The 20,515-nt window shown below is 42.4% G+C and overlaps 1 protein-coding gene and 1 long non-coding RNA gene across 10 annotated transcripts in view; one reads left to right on the forward strand and one right to left on the reverse strand.

Moving 5' to 3' along the window:
• Positions 1–20,515, forward strand: part of SBF2 (SET binding factor 2) — a 544,916-nt gene that overhangs the window by 518,869 nt on the left and 5,532 nt on the right. For all 9 annotated transcript variants that reach the window (XM_063671925.1, XM_063671922.1, XM_054439274.2 and 6 more), the window contains 6 exons: positions 8,108–8,234; positions 13,469–13,596; positions 14,794–15,027; positions 16,424–16,528; positions 18,824–19,017; positions 19,703–19,790. In XM_063671925.1, the coding sequence (XP_063527995.1) occupies positions 8,108–8,234; positions 13,469–13,596; positions 14,794–15,027; positions 16,424–16,528; positions 18,824–19,017; positions 19,703–19,790 (876 nt within the window). The remainder of the gene's footprint in view (positions 1–8,107; positions 8,235–13,468; positions 13,597–14,793; positions 15,028–16,423; positions 16,529–18,823; positions 19,018–19,702; positions 19,791–20,515) is intronic.
• Positions 1–20,515, reverse strand: part of LOC129007902 (uncharacterized) — a 51,067-nt gene that overhangs the window by 4,799 nt on the left and 25,753 nt on the right. Inside the window, exon 3 of the long non-coding RNA XR_008492417.2 lies at positions 19,367–19,549. This is a non-coding gene — a long non-coding RNA (uncharacterized LOC129007902). The remainder of the gene's footprint in view (positions 1–19,366; positions 19,550–20,515) is intronic.

The raw sequence follows: 20,515 nt of genomic DNA on the forward strand, positions 1-20,515 counted from the left end.
GAAAAGGGTAATCATATGACTACATGAAGTGGGAAAGGACTTGGGGTCCTTTCCTGCCTACATAGACTTCCAGCTAGTCCCACGATAGCCTCCATTTCACCCCTGCATTACTCAATACTTGGGCCTCTGTGCCCTGAGCCTTTCTGGGTTTACACAGCAAATTGTTACCTTCTCAAATCATTTTCCTCCTGGCAGGAATCCCAATATAGCTTCTCCTCTTCTATCATTTACTGCTATTCTTCCTTCTATTTTCCATCTTACAAAAATTTGCTGAATTGCTTTGGCCCAATGCTGTGTTTCCTCCCATTCTCCCCACTCCCTTTTGGGTTTTTTACCTCTTAAAAATTCCTTTAATGGGGGAGGATTCCAGGGGAATGAGCTTGTACAGCCAAGTTTGGCTTAAGTTAAATGGACTACTTAGTATGTTAAATCTCTATGTTCAACTTACAGAATTCTGCACACCTAAACATTAGGGTCAGCAAAATAATCCAGTCACAATCAGTAAGAGATAGGAGGTTCTCATGTAAGATACACTGTCCTCAAAGATGGGAACATCATTGTCTCCCAAGTACAATAATCCTTACTGGGAATGAAATTCTTCTATTTTATTATTGGGGATGGGGCTGGGGGGAGGAGTGGGAGAGGTCTAGATGCTGGAAGGTAACCTGTATTCTGTGAGTACCCCTTAAGTGGTATGATTAAAGCAATTTAACATACACTAAGATGTAGCATAACTTACATTCCTATTATCTTTAGAATACATTACAATAGATGCTAAAACTACAAAAGGCTAAGTTAATTAAAACAATCTGTGGTATATGTTTAATTTCTGCTGTTTTGTTTTATTTACTAATCAGCTGAATTTAAGATTCATCTGGTTTTTTTTTCAAGTAAAGAGTTAAAATTCAAATGTTTTATATAAACCAGTTGATTCTGAAATCAAAAACAGAAGTTAACTTTTAATTAAAGTTCGATTATTTGTAGGTGAATGCTTCACAAACTGTAAAAAGTAATATTGTTCAGGATCTAGAGACCCTATTAGTATGACTTCAAATCTGGCTGTGCCAAATTAAAATTTTTTTAATTAAAACATAAATTTTTAAGAATTTGCCTGAATCCTCTTTTCACTTAATACCTCATACATAATAACCTAAGTGCAGACAAGTCATAGCAAAGCAAGCATATGACCTTAATTGCAGTAAGTAAAGCTTGCTTGGCTACCAGAGGTATCAGCTTTGGTGATGCAAATTATTTTGTGCTGAAAAGGGATTGTTTATTCACTCAAAAACAGAGGAATCTAAGAAGATTATAGTTAGCAAATAGTTTATCTGACTCTTGCTGACTTAATTATAAGGTAGTGTTTCATCATCTTCGACATACTGGTTTTAGGCATTAGAAAATGCCTTCTTTGAATGCCTTTCAAGTGAACACTAGTGCTTTACATGACTCTGGCTTTTACCAGATAATTCAAATTAGTGCTGCCCTCAGTCTCTCAGGGACACACAACAGAACTAGGCCCAGAAACATCAAAAAATAGGTTCAAAATTACACAGCAGCAAGTGAAGCTTTCCCAGATGGAATGTGTTCCCTGCTAATTAACCATTTCTAACATTGAATGCCAAAAGGCAGTCCATGGACATATGCCTAGACTTGTCCATTAGTACTAATAAAGTTAGTTACAAGAAAACAGATGAAGCACTGAACTTAAATTAGAACTGCCTCATCATATAAAAAGCCATTGTTTACGCCAGTATATCCAGGTGTCAAATGAATTATAAATGCTAGCTCACTGTTTCATAATAGCAACATCTGGCAGATTTTTTGCTTCTAAAAGAAATTGGCTCAGCTCAAATGATATCATTACAGGACTTCCTTTTCTTAAAATAGTTGAGCCAAATTAAAAAAAAAAACCAATATACAAAGATTAAATTTTTATGTAAAATTTCTTTTTAAAATATACCAGGAGAAAAACATGAATAGTATGAATGAAAGCATGAAGAAAGCATCCCCTTTATTTCGGCATTAGAGTAAATCTTTGAGGGCATCTTAGAACTTTTTCAGTATTTTTTACTTTGATTTCAAAGTTTATTCAAATTGTAAATTGATTCACTTTGGTCTAGCTTTATGTGATTCTCCTCATGGTTACCTTATGACAGCACTATGCTAGGTCCTACCCCAAAGAGAAAAGCTATTTGCCTTTTGAAGATATGAGCCTTCCTTGTGAGCACATATGTGAGCAGCTAAGCTGCCCCCACACAGGTTGGTTATTCTAAAATTTATCCAGTAATATTGGCAAAATAGCTGTAGCTGATGGATTGTTGGTATATTCAAGAGTTTCTGCTGTCTGCTTCCTATTCAACTGCAAACTGGCAAAAATGAACATAATCCAATCCATTTTATAACAAGGCAATTTTGCATCAAAGCTTAATATTTAAGGCCATATAATATGGAAGGATGTAACACAAAGCACACAATGTTTGTTAAATCTTAATTTGTGAAATAACAAAAATTAATATTAGCTATATATACTCTTCTAGGGTTTGTTTAACCATATCGTTTTTCACGTGTTGATGTATAGTGTCTCTTGTAGCTCAATATTTATAATTCTGAAAGCAGAATCCAGTTTTAATGTATTAAACTTTACTTCCAAAATGTTGCTCTTTCCAGGGATTTGAGTCATAGCTTATTTTTATGGGCCTTTAAATTTTACGAAGTACTTAATGGCACATGGGCAAAAAAAAGACCCTATAAATTCATGTTTCTCCAAATTCCATTTCAGATTCTCTTCTTATAAATAAGTGAAGTTGGCAAGTTTCACTCCATAACAGAAAAACAAAACTAAAATGCTTCATGCAGTTTAGTCTTTTAAGTCTGTATACTTTTTAACCTGCAACAAAATAAACACAAAATTATTTTGAACAACAAAATCCAGATGATACCTGAGAGAAGCCTAAAACTCTATTCATCACCATACTTAGGGAAATGCTGACATAGAATTAATTTATTAGCTGAAATACCTATCATTCCCAATTCTACATAATATAGTAAGGCTAAATTTATTTGAAGCACACTTGCCTTTAGGCCCCCAAAATCTTGTGGCCAACAATAAAGAAAACTAATGAAACCAAAAGCTGTTCTTTGAGAATATCAACAAAATTGATAAACCTCTAGCTAGACTGCTTGAGAAAAAAAAGAAAGACACAAATTACCAATATTAGAAATGAGAAAGATGATGTCACTACAGATTCTACAAATATTATAAGGCTGATCCTGGGTACGGTGGCTCAAGCCTATAATCCCAGCATTTTGGGAGGCCAAGGTGGGATCACTTGAGCCCAGGAGTTCAAGACCAGCCTGGGCAACACAGCAAGACCCCACCTCTAAAATTTTGGCCGGGCACAGTGGCTCACACCTGTAATCCCAGCACTTTGGGAAGCCAAGGCAGGCAGATCACGAGGTCGGGAGATTGAGACCATCCTGGCTAACACAGTGAAATCCCTTCTCTACTAAAAATACAAAAAAATTAGCTGGGCGTGGTGGCAGGCGCCTGTAGTCCCAGCTACTCAGGAGGCTGAGGCAGGAGAATGGCATAAACCCGGGAGGCGGAGCTTGCAGTGAGCCGAGATCGCGCCACTGCACTCCAGCCTGGGCAACAGAGCGAGACTCCGTCTCAAAAAAATAATAATAATTTAAATAAATAAACAAATACTTTTTTTAAATCCCTGTTAAGCAAATGAAAAGACAAATCACACAGTGGGAGAAAATATGTGTAAACCACATATTTGCTGAAGGATTTATCTAGAACACAAAGAAACCTTAAAATTCAATAATAAGAAAACAACCTTTTTTTTTTTTTCTTTGAGATGGAGTCTTGCTCTTTCCCTGAGGCTGGAGTGCAATGGCAAAATCTTGGCTCACTGCAAGCCCGCCTCCCAGGTTCAAGCAATCCTTTCGCCTCAGCCTCCCTAATAGGTCAGATTACAAGTGTGCACCACCACGCCCAGCTAATTTTTGTATTTTTAGCAGAAATGGTGTTTCACCATATTGGCCAGGCTGGTCACAAACTCATGACCTCAAGTGATCCACCCACCTCAGCCTCTCAAAGTGCTGGAATTATAGGCATGAGCCACTGTGCCCGGCCAACAACTTATTTTTGAAATGGGCAAAACATTTGTACTGATTTCACCAAAGATATACAAATAAGCACATGAAAAGATACTTGACATCATTCTTCATTAGAAAATGCAAATTAAAATCACAAGAGTCTAGGTGAGTTCCATTGGCAAAGAGGAAAAGAAGCCAGTGAACTGGACAAACTGAATCACTGGGGTGCAGGACTCAATGGAGAAAGTATGATTTTTCTTGCTTCCTAGAAATCTAAGCACTGTAAGAGTTCAGCCATCTCATCATTTCTTCTTACATGATGGAAGAAAGACATCTCAGAAAATTCCTTAATGTTTCTTAATGTCAGATTCTAAATGTGGTATCTAGGTACTAATCAACCCAGCCTTGAGGTCTATCTGACTTTTCTTTTTCCACCAAAGAAATGTCTACATGCTTGTTACTTTATTGCTGAAGAGTAAAAAACAAATTGCTCTGCATCTTCTCTTCCACTTCCAGTAGACCTGATGGTTAACCCCAGTTTGGGGGAGGTTTGTTTTTCAACCCCAAACAGTTAGCAACTGCAGGTGCTCCTGTGGCACACAGGACGACACATGCATAGTGCCCCCAAGCGTATACACCTTGATGCTTTCTCCAAGCACCAATTCCAGCCCCAGTGGAGTGGGTACAAGAGGCCTTGGAAAATTGTCTAATCTTTCTAGCATAATTGTAGAGGGCTTGTGGTGAGGCCGATACACTGGGCTATGAAAGCATTTTTTGACTTGTAAAGAAGTTTCACTTTTAATCTGAGCACATGATGTCCCTGAAATGCCTGTAAGTTCAACTTAAGATCATATTTCCATTCTACTTTTACCTCAGAAGTGGGTCTTCAAAATTGTATTCCTGAGTAGATTAAATATCAGAATAATCAAGAAAAGATACAAGTATGTATGAGGTATATGGTTTGTATAGAGAATAGTCATTGAGAGAAATGTTATTTTGAGGCTTTAATACAGTTTTTTTTTTTTTTTGAGATGGAGTCTTGCTCTGTTGCCCAGGCTGGAGTGCAGTGGCACGATCTCGGCTCACTGCAAGCTCCGTCTCCCGGTTTCATGCCATTCTCTCGCCTCAGCCTCCCGAGTAGCTGGGACTACAGGCGCCCGCCACCAGGCCCAGCTAATTTTGTTTTTGTATTTTTAGTAGAGACAGGGTTTCACCATGTTAGCCAGGATGGTCTCGATCTCCTGACCTCATGATCCTCCCGCCTCGGCCTCCCAAAGTGCTGGGATTACCGGCGTGAGCCACCACACCTGGCCCTTGAGGCTTTAATAAAGATTTTTAAAAGAAATTTTAGAACATATTGTAGACTGGTTCGGTGGAAAGAACTCTTCCTCCCTTGGAAACAGTGAGTGAGGGGCTGGCTTGTGACTACTGAAGGTTTATCCCAAGGGCTGTTGGGGCAGTTGTCCTTGGAGCTCACCCTGCCTGAGCACACTGCAGATTTCTCCTCCCCAGGATTCAGATGGTAGGGAATCAAGTTCCATCCTTAGTTGCCCTGTCCCCTTCTTCTGTCCTAGCACCCACAATCTGAGTAACCCCCTCTCCATCACTGGCTCCTTGGGGTGGGGCTTTTGATTCCAAAGCAACAGCTCAGACTGGAGAGCTCTGTATGGCATTACAGGACAGGTTGAGGGGGAAACTTGAGGTCTGAGCAATGCTTAAGAAAGGAGCCCAGAAGACCAGAGAACCAGGCCTACTAGAGAGTCAAACCCAGGGCCTTCTTTGCTGTGCATAAGTATCAGTAGGGGCAAGCATTTGAATGAGAATTGCTGTATTAAGGGACATGGTTGACTACTGAGACACACGTAGAGGGCTAACAAAACAAGGAAATAAAAGGTATTTTTTAATATTGATCCTTAATTATGTGTCACATCTGCTTGTTTTATTATAATTATAAACTCTTCAAGTTTTTAGCCTTTATCATTTATTCATTCATTCATTCATTCAGAGACAGGGTCTCACTCTGTCACCCAGGCTGGAGTACAGTAGCACAATTGTGGCTCCACTGCAGCTTCGAACTCCTGGACACAAGTGATCCTCCTCCTCAGCCTCCTGAGTAGCTGGGGCTACAGGCACGTGCCACCACACCTGGCTAATTGTTTTAATTTTTGTAGAGAAAAGGTCTCACTGTGTTGCCCAGGTTGGTCTCAAACTCCTGGCCTCAAGATCCTTCCACCTTGGTCTCCCAAAGGTGCTGGGATTACAGGCGTGAGCCACCGCGCCCAGCCAGTTTTTATAATTAGTTGCTCATATTGCATGATCATAGGAAACCCATGATTTCTAATCGCTTCATTTTCACTGATGAGAAAACTCTGCTTAATACAAATGCTTACAGTTCTACAAACCTGGAGTATGGCACACTACCTAGCTATTCAGAGCCATGTCCCATGGAAAGCTCTGCTGTCCTTTGGAGATCTGATGCAACAGGAAGGCATTGGCTCACATCAAGGAAGCAGTTCCATGGTTTGCAGGCCCACTGCATAGGAGTCAAACTCTTTTTTAATGCATCTTCCTAAAATCCATTTTATTTTACATTACTTACAAGCTAAAATTTTAGTTCAATTAAAAAGCCGATAAGAAAATGTAGAAAACCCTTTAATCATCACAGAAAACCAGGTTCCTAACCAGATGATAAATTTTGATAATGATATCCAGATCACGACTTTAAATTCCCGTTGGTCCACTGGACAATCAACATATCACACACATGCCTGCTCACTTTGGCTGACCCAGCTGACTAAGTACAGGTCCGTATTGCCAAATTAAACATGGAGGAGAACGCTGACTTTTAGACAGCTTACCTAAATTTAGTGTTAATTTGAACCAGCTTTTGAGCAAGTACAATTATGATTGGAACTTATTTCAGCCAAACAAAATTTTCTTGCTGGTCATGAGAGATTGTTTGAGCAATATAGAGGTGAGATTGCGAGGCAGACTGGGGAGTGTCACAGGGTCATCAGCCTACCCTCTGCCAATGTAAGATGGCTCCACAGTCTGTATACGGTTTGCCTAAAGCATGCTATAGCTCAATGACCATTCCAAGCTTTGCCCAGCCTTCTGCCTCCCATGTCATTTATTCATTCCTATTCCTGTGCCCAATGACCTCACTGCCTAATTTACTGATGAAAAATTAGGGCTAAAAGACATTAGCTCCTGCCCTTTCCCTTGGCACTTGAACTATCTTTCTCTTGCCTACATTTCGTCTCTCCCTGTTTCCAAAGCTGTTCCCTAAATCTAGGCCCGAGCCTCATTCATTCTTGCTTTCCAGGATCTTATTCTCTTAGTTATTAGCTAACAAATTTTTCTAAAACTTGTTCTCTCTGTTGGCTCCTTCTGGATTGCCTTTAGACACACACACATTTCTTTTGACCAGAAAACATCTCTTGCTGTCCCCTTAAGCAGCCACCTTCTCTTCTCAATCCTTTTCATTGCCAAACTTCTGTAAGAACAATTTTTCTTGTTGTATGTCACACTATTACACCACAGTTGCCTGGAAAGCAAGAACCATAACTTATGTTAATATATATCTATCACGTGCCAAGGACAGTATAATGTAGTGAGTGGGGTAGAGACTTTGGGGCCTAATAAGCCAGGGTTAAATTTGGGCTCACTAACTACTGTTTAATGTCATTGGGTAAATGTCTTAATCTTGCTGATCCTATGCTTTCTCAATTGTAAAGTAGAGATAATAATGCCTCTCTTGCTATACCGTAGAAATTAAATGAGATTATGTTTATTAAAAAAAACCCTCGTCTGGTGTCTGGCACACAGTAGGTGCTCGGAAAAGCTGGTTCCCTTCCCATCTCTACTCGTGGTAGGGATTCAGGTATTTCTTGAGTAAATGACTGAATGGTCTCCTGCATGTTTCAGTTAAGCCTTCAGTGGCCTGGCATCCACTTTTTGTTCTGTTTGATTCTTACTCTTTTCTTTGCCTTGTGTGTTTCAGGTTCACAACCAGTATCCAACTGAGTTTGAATTCAATCTCTATTACTTAAAGTTCTTGGCTTTCCACTATGTGTCTAATCGCTTTAAAACATTTCTCCTGGATTCAGACTATGAAAGATTAGAGCACGGTATGTGTTTGTATGCCCTTGTTTCATCTTTTTTGTTAGTTCTGCATGTTTTTAATGAAAATTCTAATAATGTAACTACCCCCAAGAGTGACAAGCTGAGTTAAGGTTTAACTCTGAACTATGAATGTAGAGGAGTGGATAAGTGGCCAAATTCTGAAATTATGTGCCACGTTAGCTCTTAGCAGGTGGTCATTCCTATAGCATCTTTGTAAAATTAAATATGTTTACTATTTTGATACCTCAAAGTGATCACACTGAGAAGAAACATTTGACTCAGTTTTTCCAACCCTGATGCACTCTGGTAGGAAGGGTGCCTGCCCTTGGAGGCAGCTTGAATAGCAGCTAAGACCCTGTGCTCTAGACCAAACAGACCAGGGTAAAATCCCAGCATTGCCAGTTACCAACTGAGTATTTTGGGGAGGGGTTAAATACCTCTCTGAGACTCAGTTTCCTCATCTTTAAAACAAGGACAGTAATACCATCCCACCTGTCAGGGCCATAATGATCACATTATGTGAGGAAAAAGTTGTAAACTCTTCACACAGTCACTTAGCCTCTTAGCACAGTCACTAGCAGATAGTAAGCACTCAATAAATTTTAGACATCACTAGCATTATTAATGACAGTGATGAACTATTTTTTTTAATAGCAATGATAGTTGTAATGAGTAGATTCTGAAAGTCAGCCCTGGTAAAAACATTTCCCAAGGGGATTTTACATTCTTACTTTTATAACTGTTACAGGGGGAGAGGAAACACATGACTATTTTTGTTAAGCAAACAAAAATCAGTTCTGTTCAATATATTATATGCACTCAGTACCATAAAGAGGACTCTTAATTCCAAGAAAATATTTACTGATGTTCTCAGTGTGAAATCTGAAATCAGGAAATACTGCTTTCCAGGGCATCCTATTGAAATTGTCTAGTATGATATCTCATACTTTTGATAAGGGAAAGAGCACTGTGAGACCATTTCCCATCCTGTTTATACTTCCAGATCTTTGTTGACTCATGGAATTGTTATTCTTCACATCACAATCAGAAACCTTAATTTCTTAAGCATTTGCATACTGCTTATTGGGAAGGTAGTAAGTATAGCTGGTTACAACTGCCCCAGGCCTGGTCTTTTTTTTTTGAGATGGAGTCCCACTCACTGTGTCACTCTGTCTCCGAGGCTGGAGTGCATTGGTGCGATCTTGGCTCACTGCAACCTCTATTTCCCAGGTTCAAGCAATTCTCCTGCCTCAGCCTCCCTAGTAGCTGGGATTAGAGGCCTGTGCCACCATGCCTGGCTAATTTTTGTATTTTTAGTAGAGACAAGGTTTCACCATGTTGGCCAGGCTGGTCTTGAACTCCTGGCCTCAAGCAGTCTGCCTGCCTCAGCCTCCCAAAGTGCTGGGATTACAGGCGTGAGCCACCACGCCTGGCCAGGCCTGGTCTTAAGTGGACTGACCTGTACCTACAGGGGTCACCATGTCATTCAGCTTTATCACTGAAAGGAACAACATGTACAAATATTGGTGGGAGTAAAACGCAGGTATTTGCCTCCTTGGAGTAGTTGTGTTTTTTGAGGGTTTTTTTTGTTTTTTTGTTTTGCAGGCGGCAGGGAGTGGTATTTTGTTTTGTTTTTGAGGCAGGGTCTCCTCTATCTCCCCGGCTGGAGTGCAGTGTCAGGATCTCGGCTCACTGCAACCTCTGCCACTGGGACTCAAGCAATCCTCCCACCTCAGCCTCCTGAGTAGCTGGGAACACAGGCATGTGCCCCCATGCCCACATAATTTTTGTATTTTTTGTAGACATAGGGTTCTGCCATCTTGCCCAGGCTAGGTTTTTGGTTTTTTAATAAAGCAGTTTGTTTTGCTGAATTAAGCTGATCAGCAAATTACCTCAGCAGCATGCAGATGTGGCCAAAGACCAAGGCTTCTCCTATAGCAGATGATGGTTCTCTTCATTAGAGAAGCAACAAGGTCTAGTGCAGTGGTTCTCAGACTTGACTGAACATTAGAATCACCTGGGGAGCTTTTAAAACTTCCAAGGTCCAGGCAACATCCCCAACCACTTAAATCAGAATCTGTGATGGTAAGGCCCAGGCATCAACAGCTTTTAAAACTCCCCAGGTAAGGCCAGGCGCGGTGGTTCACGCCTGTAATCCCAGCACTTTGGGGAGGCCAAGGTGGGTGAATTGCTCGAGGCCAGGAGTTCGAGACCAGTCTGGCCAACATGGCGAAACCCCATCTCTACTAAAAATACAAAAATTAGCCAGGCGTGGTGGCATGTGCCTGTAATCCCAGATATTTGTGAGGCTGAAGCACGAGAATTTCTTGACCCCATGAGGCAGAGGTTGTAGTGAGCTGAGATCGCACCAGTGCACTCTAGCCTGGGTGACAGAGTGAGACCCTGTCTCAAAAATAAAGAATAAAAAATAAAAACTCCCCGGGTGAGCCCATTATGCTGCCAAGTCTGAGGCCCACCGCTGGCCCCACGGGTAGAGGGTGAGCCCATTATGCTGCCAAGTCTGAGGCCCACCGCTGGCCCCACGGGTAGAGGGTGAGCCCATTATGCTGCCAAGTCTGAGACCCACCGCTGGCCCCACGGGTAGAGCCATAGATCAGGGGTCAGAAAATGTCAGTAACTTTGGGTGTAAATTACTTCATCTCTGAGTCTCAGTTTCCTCATCTGAAAAACTAAACAGCCCTGCCTATCACACAGGGCTGTTGAAAAGATTAAATAAAATGATGCGGATAAAAGGATATGTTTGGTATATATTGAAAGATTATCATGATTATTTGAAAATATAAGCATTTCCATCCTATGAAACATGTTTCCTCTTAAAACTCATAAATACAGGCTGGGTGCAATGGCTCACACCTATAATCCTAGCACTTTGAGAGGCTGAGGCGGGCGGATTGCTTGAGCCCCAGGAGTTCAAGACCAGCCTGGGCAACATGACAAAACCCCATCTCTACAAAAAGAAAAAAAAAAAACAACAACAACAACAACAACAACAAAAAATTAGCTGGGTGTGGTGGCACACTCCTGCAGTTTCAGCTGTTCAGGAGGCTGCGGTGGGAGGACCACTTGAGCCCAGGAGGTCAAGGCTGCAGTGAGCCAAGATTACACCACTGCACTCCAGCCTGGGTGACAGGGTTGAGACCCTATCTCAAAAACAACAACACATAAACATGCATTTTGAATCCTAGAATGTCATTGCCGAAGGCTCAATAGAAATCATCTACCCAGCCTCCTCTCTGGATGTTAGGCCACCCACCTAATCAACATCAAGGAAGCCTAGTTTCGTGTCCCTAGTCCAGACTAGGTTGCCTACTTGAAGTCTGTTCCTTCTTGTGTTCTGGTAGATGCACTCATTATCAAGCCTACAGTGAAACCTTGTTTAGGAACAGCTGTGGTAACTACCCTTTGTCTGCCAAGATGATGAAGTGGAGAGTAAGTAATCTCAACCACTGCTGGTAGAATTCATCAGTCATAATTTTTTTTTTTTTTTTTTTTTTTTGAGATGGAGTCTCACACTGTCGCCAGGCTGGAGTGCAGTGGCACGATCTCAGCTCACTGCAGCCTCCACCTCCTGGGTTCAAGTGATTCTCCTGCCTCAGCCTCCCGAGTAGCTGGGATTACAGGTGCCCGCCACCACACCCAGCTGATTTTTGTATTTTTAGTAGAGAGGGGTTTCACCATGTTGGCAGGCTGGTCTCAAACTCCTGACCTCAAGTGATCCGCCTGCCTCAGCCTCCCAAAGTGCTGGGATTACAGACGTGAGCCACCGCACCACGCTGAGTCATAATTTTTAAGATTTTATCAGAAAAACTTAAACACAATGAATTCTCCTGTGTCCTAAAAGCTTAATATGATGATTATTACATACTGGATTATAGAGTTGTAATTTGATAGGATTTGGCACTAGCTGTCTGATTTGGACTGTTTTTAAGATGTTCCTTATATGTGTACATGTTGCCCTAAGCCAGTCATATGGATACTGTAAGAAAAATCCATTGGACTTGGTTCCAATTACAAGGTGTTATAACAGCCCTAAGGAACAGAGGGCCACGTATTGCATCTCCTCTTCTGGTTTCAGCTCATTCTCTTTCTGTCTGCAAAGGTGCCTAGAGCCTGTTTCAACTTGGGCTAACTACCACACAGCCTTTCAGTCTAATCCATGCCTCAAGGCGCCAAATGGAGCAATATACATGGTGGCTTTCAAAATCTTACTGCAACCCCTAGAGCATTCGCAGCTTTGGACATTGGAGTTACTTGAACTTTTAAAATAACTAATATCTCGGGCCATCCCCAGAGATTCCGATTTAATTGGTCTGAGGTGAGACCTGGGCATTGGGATTTTTTTAAAGCCCTTGGTTTTTTAAATGCATGTCCAAGGTTGAGAACTACTGCACTGGACCCTGCAGTTAAAAGGTAGAGAAGAAACTGTTAATTAGTCTTAGGGGCCCCACATATTATAGAATTTCATGCCATCTTGGGCTTGAGTCTTTTTTTTTTTTTGATAAACTGGTAAAATGCATGTTGATTTTGACTGAGTCACTTCATTCCAAGCAAGACACCCTTCATGGCCTTTTAAAGAACTACTTTTTGCCTCACCCCAACACATTTTCCTCCCTATTAAAAACAAAGTGGGCTCATGTTAGTAATAGATTGACTATTTGAAAAAGGTATAAAAGTTCTGCTTTTATTTTTAAGTCACCCAAGGACACAGACCACACCCTTCTGTCATCTAGAGTCTCAGTAACCGTGATCTGCGGTATATATACACTGCTAAACAAGAAAACTCTTTAAATGGCTTCATAATAAACAGCCAACAACTTAAAAGAGAAACATAAAATTATGTTTTTTACTGAGCTTCATCAAATCAACTCTGAAGTCCTTCCATTTTCTCTTGAAAAGTGTAGACTGCCTCCTGCATGGACTTCTTTGAATCTAGATATAGATGCAGGATGAGGGTTGGAAGAGTCATGATTGATAGACTGCTGGCTGTTTAGGCAAACTTTATCAGATGTTTCCTCCATCTGGATCTGTTTCCCTATAGCTATGAAATTCATTCCTGTCTTTAGCCTTTGCAGTTATTTTCTAAGGTTTTCGCACAAATGTTGCTGTTTTTAAAGCCATAAAAAATATTCTACTTTTTTATCTGCTACATGCATCATACGTTTTTTGGCAAAGTGTGAATTTATTTAATTTTGTTTTGTTGGATTTTTTTAATTTACAGGAACTTTATTTGATGATAAAGGAGAAAAGCATGCCAAAAAGGGAGTCTGTATTTGGGAATGTATTGACAGAATGCACAAGAGGAGTCCCATTTTCTTTAATTATTTATATTCGCCATTGGAAATAGAGGTAGAGTAAGAAATCATTTATGTTTCATTTTCTGAAATTTTGTGTTAAAGTTTTCCTTAGTTTTAACATATATAAGCAGTTTAAGCTTTTTATAAACATTGGACTAGGTTTCATACCGAAAAGCTATTTCAAAGTTTGAGACACTATAGGTTTGGGTTGTGACACAAATGGAGACTGTTCCCTAAATTCTTGCCACAAAAATTAGGAGCTGGCTCTCAAAACCTAGAAAGGAAAACTTCTACAGAATCAAAGCAAGGCACCTTTCCCCAGAAAGAAAGAACTAACAAAATTTGAAATATCAACAGGTGGTCTAAGCTGAAAAACCTTAAAATACTTTAGAAAAGGTTTCTTTAAGTTCATCTGTACCAAAGCCATGGAAGAACCCCTGTAGGAAGCAGAGATATTTGGAGCTGAGCCCAAGAAGGATAACATATCTCGGGGCAACTGCCCCACCATGCACATCTACATAACACACGCCCTGGAATGGAACAGACTGGTCTGATAAGCAGTTTCACCATTACTTAGGGCCGGGAGCAGCCCCTCCCCTGGGCCCCAATCATAGAACCCTAGTCTGGCCTTCCTCCAGCTGCATCCTCCTCGTGGAGGTGAGCAGTACAAGAAACCAAAAGGTGCCCCTCCTTCATCTAAACCATACTCTGGGTACTTCAGAATTCTTTGCCCAAATTCAGGCTGCTCACCAGGCTATTTCTCCAAGTCAGTCTCCTAAGTCAGTGCATGGACCCCAAGGCCCAAAAAATGGCAAAAAATAGCAGGTTTGACAGAGTGGACAGAGTTTGACTTTGTGGGCTGGGGTATACAAAATCATTCATGTAATACCCTTAGAATGTAAGATAGGGGTGGGAGGAGAAGAGAGGCCAAGGACAGGGGGCTGGGGCCAGCTCCTCCAGTGCTACCACTTGGTAGTATAAAATTCTGAGGAATCCAAGAATTCTCTATTGAACTTGACCTTCTAGGTCATTAGGAAGTGACATTTCTCAATGTAGGAGGGAGGATTGGAGGATGTTTTATTTAATAATTTATCTTGATGTATGACTTTTAAATATTTAGACATATGGTACTTGAACTCCATTCATACTCTTCCTCCCCTGGGCTCTACAAATGTTAGGGGTTTGCCTGACAGTGAGCTTGGGGTGCTTTGGGGTCAAGATGGAACTATATTTCTGTTTTCTTTAACAGGCTCTGAAGCCCAATGTAAATGTCTCCAGCCTCAAGAAGTGGGATTACTACATAGAAGAGACCCTGTCCACAGGCCCTTCCTATGACTGGATGATGCTAACCCCCAAGCACTTCCCCTCCGAAGACTCTGACCTGGCTGGAGAAGCTGGGCCACGGAGCCAGAGGAGAACAGTGTGGCCATGCTATGATGATGTGAGCTGTACTCAGCCCGATGCTCTCACCAGCCTTTTCAGTGTAAGTCAACTGTAGACACACACCTAGGGGCACCAGGGGCCCTGGAGGCACGAGGGCAAAGGAACCAGGCTAAGAATGGTTTACAAACTTCTGAACATGGCTCTCCTTACTCTGGGCTAGGGTTAGGGTAGCACCCTCCATGTATGAAGAAACCAGATTTGCTCCCCGTCATCAGTGGGGACCAGGCTTCACTACTGGAAAAGAGTCTCAATAAAAGTGATTTTCCAGCCTGGTGTGGTGGCTCACACCTGTAATCCCAGCAGTTTGGGAGGCCCAGGCGGGCAGATCATAAGGTCAGGAGATCGAGACCATCCTGGTTAACACAGTAAAACTCCATCTCTACTAAGAAATACAAAAAAAAAAAAAAAATTAGCCGGGCGTGGTGGTGGGCGCCTGTAGTCCCAGCTACTCGGGAGGCTGAGGCAGGAGAATGGTGTGAACCTGGGAGGCGGAGCTTGCAGTGAGCGGAGATCATGCCACTGCACTCCAGCCTGAGTGACAGAGCAAGACTCTATCTCAGTAAAAAAAAAAAAAAAAAAAAAAAAGTGATTTTCCAGCATTACAAGAAAGCAATCAAGGAAATGGAGCAATTTACTCCTTCAGGCAGCTTCCCAGCTGTTTTAGTTGTCCGAGCAGCCTTAGTCAGGCCTTGGCTGTGGCTTTTGTGGGTGCTTTACTTCCTCTGGTCAGAAGTGTGGGTAGTCAGTGGCCTGATGGGAGTGCTGCCAACCATCTTCTGCAAGGAATGTTCCGGAACCAACCCCTCCTGGCAGTGGCCAGCCTGAGGAATAGCTTTGAGCCCTGATATGGGCCAGACAGTTCCTAAAGAGTCTTCCCCATCTGGTTTCCTGACCAGGAAGAGTATGCTTCAGTGGTCATACTGTCACAGAGGCAGCTACCCTGATCTCCAGCTTCCCTGTCAGAAGGTATATCTGTTTCCTTGGGCATTTCTTGGTTCATTCTTTCCACATCTGGTTTGAATTATCAGAGTTGAGGGGTTCCTCCTGTCAAGGACTGGCTTCTCATCTACCTCAGCTATTAGGGCTAGACCACAGGCCAGTGCTTGACCTCTTGCTTTGGCTATTAGATTTCCCATGGGCTGCCCAAGGGTACAGACGTCTGAGATACATATTTCACATCCTAGTATGTAAGCTATCCTGTACAAAAAGGCCTAGTTATAGGTCCTAATAAACCATCTTTGCCACAGTACGGCACACCAACCAGAGCTCTCACCACTATTCCTGGCTGGGAGACCTCACAGGCCCATGTCCACCACTTTCCTCAACTGCCCTCTGGCCACGCTGCTCATCTGGGCCTAGTACAGAAGCAGTGTGGCTTTGGGGCCCATCCTGATTTCTATGAAATACTGATCAGAAAACTTTTAATTTCTTTGCAGGAAATTGAAAAATTGGAGCACAAATTGAATCAAGCCCCTGAGAAGTGGCAGCAGCTATGGGAAAGGGTAACTGTGGACCTTAAAGAAGAACCAAGAACAGATCGTGTGAGTTGGCAATGCCCCTTGAGAGCTACTTCTGAGCTTTCTGAGGGTGCTAAGTCAGGTGGAGCCCACTGCCACAGGTGACAAGACCCAGCTGGGTTTATGGCCAGAAGGAAGGGTGGAAAGGGGAGGGGTCATGTCCTGGGAGTCCAGGGCAGAAAGTTCCAAATGACTGAATACTTCCTGAGTGTCTCACTTCACCACAGTGACATAATACTTATGTCTCAGCACCCCGAATCCAAGGAAAATTATTGGGTTCTTTCCTATCTCAGTGCCCCTGTGGTTTCAGCTGATCTTCTACCACATAAGGCAGGAGGGGAATGCCAAGACCATGTTTGCTCCACAGAAAGTATGTTAAAACAACAAAATATGCTGCCCTGTGTTGTTCACAGTCCCTTTTCTGTTTCTGACTTAAGAAACATTTATCATAAAAATATTTTAACGGCCGGACGCGGTGGCTCATGCCTATAATCCCAGCACTTTGGGAGGCCAAGGTGGGCGGATCACGAGGTCAAGAGATCGAGACCATCCTGGCCAACATGGTGAAACCCCTTCTCTACTAAAAATACAAAAATTAGCTGGGCGTGGTGGCGCATGCCTGTAATCCCAGCTACTCAGGAGGCTGAGGCAGGAGCATCTCTTGAACTTAGGAGGCAGAGGTTGCAGTGAGTGAGCCGAGATCGTGCCACTACACTCCAGCCTCGTGACAGAACAAGACTCCATCTCAAATATATAAATATATATATATATATTTTAAAACCAAATACTCTGTTTTCTGCTTCTCATACCCCATTTCCTATTTCTGATTTAAGAAACATTTATCAAGCACATAATATGTGGAAGGGTCTGTGCTTAGTACAGTACACACCTTCGCATCCTATTTAATCCACTGTGAGGGAACAGCGTTCCCTCTCCTACATGAGGAAGAGGCACAGAGATCATACAGCGGCAACTGGTAGAGCCACCAATCGAACCCACATCAGACTGGCTCCAAATGCAACAGAAGGGAAATTAGGACAGATGAGTGTTCTGAAGAACAGTTCAGGAAGAAGAGGCCAGCAGGTCAGATGTTACAGAAAGGTCAAGAAGAATGGAGGGTAGAAGAAAACCTTTGTGGTAAAAAGAGAACATCTGGGGCTCTCTTACCCTCAAATAGCAATTCAGGAGCTATTATCAGACAGACAACAGGTGGGTGATGCCTTGCTGCTTTTTTGTTAGAAAAATAATAGTTTATTGATTTTTTCTGATACTGAAAGTAATGATGTTCATTTTTTGAAAGAACACACAGAAAGTTATAAAATAAAAGATGAGAATCACCCACAATTTATAACCTAGAAGTAAACCACTATGCTATCAAACTTGTTTTACCCTTATAAATTCACATATAAAAGAGATTTACTAGACATACTATTTTAAACCTGCTTTTTCACTCCACGTTGGCATACGTGTCCTTCCATCTGTCACTGTGTATAAACCAGTGTCTGCCAGGCGCAGTGGCTCATGCCTGTAATCCCAGCACTTTGGGAGGCCGAGGCAGGCATGAAGTCAGGAGTTCGAGACCAGCCTGGCCAGCATGGTGAAACTCTGTCTCTACTAAAAATACAAAAAATTAGCCGGGCATGGTGGTGTGTGCCTGTAATCCCAGCTACTCGGGAGGCTGAGTCAGGAGAATCACTTGAACCCAGCAGGCAGAGGTTGCAGTAAGCCGAGATCACACCACTGTACTCCAGCCTGGGCGATAGACTGAAACCCTGTCTCAAAAAAAAAAAAAATCATCATCTTTATTTTTTTTGAGATAGGGTCTCACTCTGTCACCCAGCCTGGAGTGCAGTGGCGTGATCATGGCTCACTGCAGCCTCAGCCTCCAGGGTTCTGGTGATGATCCCAAGTAGCTGGGACTACAGGCACACACCACCACACCCGGCTCATTTGTAAAATATTTTTCGTAGAAATGGGGCTTCGCCATGTTGCCCAGGCTGGTCTCACCTCGGCCTCCCAAAGTGCTGGGATTACATATGTGAGCCACCACGCCTGGCCATAGCAGCATTATTTTTTAATGGCTGTCTAGAATTCCACTGTATGGAAATGCCATAATTTCTTTAATGTCCGTAATAATGGACGTGTAGGTTGTTTCCAGTTTTTTACCACGGTAACTAACTCTGGGATTGATACTTGAGTACATTATTGTTGCTTATTAGTCCAGTTTTTTCCTTGAGATAAATATTTGTAAATGAAATTTTCCAGTCAGTAGTTTAAGTGTCTGTAAAGGTTTCCTAGCTCCTGTCCTGTCTTTTTCAGTCCCAAAGACACCTGTCGAGGTCCCCAGGAATTGTGTCTACCAACCTACCTTCCTATCAGAAGAGGTCTCTGCTACATCTCCCAGACAGCAGCATGGGGGAGGAACAGAATTCCAGCATCTCCCCATCCAATGGAGTGGAGCGACGAGCAGCCACGCTCTATAGCCAGTATACATCCAAGAATGATGAAAACAGGTGACATGCTGAACCCTGCTCACTGTGCTGAAGACTTCCCCACAGCACCTGAGGCTAAACCACAGGTCCCTCAATAAGCTAGGCCTGTGCAGTACAGCCTTTTATAAACTTGAAATGGATTTGCTTTAATTTTTATAATGTTTTAGATGTTTCTTTGAAAAGAAAAAAAAACAAAAATTACAACTAAAAATAATGCCAAGAGGTTGTAGTTATTTGTAGTTGAGTCCTGATGGCTCTTATCTCCCGTCTGCCAGAACGTTTGAGGGAATATGTATTAGCCAGTACTTTGTCAGTGGCAAACATCAGAAATCCAACTTATGCTAGCTGAAGCAAAAAGGAATTTACTCACATAAGCTAGGACAGCCAAGGGTATGCTAGCTTCTCACACAGTATCTTCTATCCACTTCCCGGCTCTGCTTTGCCCTCTCTCTGTTATGTCAGTCCCAGCATGGCACAAAGGATGGCTACTGATCATTCCAAGCCTCACAGATGTGGTAATCCCAGCAGAAAGCAGCAGTCTTTCCCCAGAGGTCTAGCAGAAAAAATCCAGGGAGAACTCTTATTGGCCATTTTTGAATCATCTAGGGGAAATAGAGACTTGACAAAAACAACAGACATCCCTTCCCCTTTACAGCATTTTGTAAGTGTAAGTCAAAATTAACTCTCCTGTCATCATTTCTTCTAGGTCCTTTGAGGGAACGCTTTATAAAAGAGGGGCTTTGCTGAAAGGTTGGAAGCCCCGTTGGTTTGTTTTGGATGTAACAAAACATCAGGTAATACTCTTAAAGCCAAAAGAAATTACTTCTGTCTAGGCCAGTCCCAGTCCCTGGCTATTATGTGGCTCTAGCAGACAGACAGATTCCTCATGTACAGACTGCTTTTTTAGTGCCTCTCATATGCAGTCTGGAGGCTCCTCAAGGGCCCCAGATGTCCCTGAGTAAGGGCAATAGCCTTCGGAGGGAGTTTCCCAAGTAGCTCGACCTGGTACGTGCAGGTAGAGGCAGCAGCAGTTGAGCCCAGAGCATAGAGCAATAGAACTCTTTTTTTAATGCTCAAATATCTCTTGCTGCCTGATCTTAAAACCCAGATGAGGGGATTCCTGAGGTTTTCAGCCTGTTGCATACATACCACATGCACATATAAGCCTGTGCCTGTGAACACTCCCCAGAATACAGGTTACTACCTTCGTCCTCGCAGCAGAAAGCATCCATTCAAAACGGAGGGCATTAATTTATTCCACAAACATTTATCGAACACCACCTCTGTGCCCATTGCTGTACTGGTTACTAAAGAAGTCACTGTTACCCTCCAAAGATGGCAGCAACAGGGAAGTAAAGGGGCCCCAAAAGAGGCAGAGGGGATATGCCCACCCATACTTGGAATTCACCATGGGCAAGTACTAGACTGGACCTTGCTGACTATGTCAAGAAATCTTTTGACTACTGTTAGGTTCTTAGCTATTCCTGTAGCAGCCTCTGCAATCCTTAGCATCATAGTC

This window comes from Pongo pygmaeus, chromosome 9 (assembly GCF_028885625.2).
Source record: "Pongo pygmaeus isolate AG05252 chromosome 9, NHGRI_mPonPyg2-v2.0_pri, whole genome shotgun sequence".
Lineage (NCBI taxonomy): Eukaryota > Metazoa > Chordata > Mammalia > Primates > Hominidae > Pongo > Pongo pygmaeus.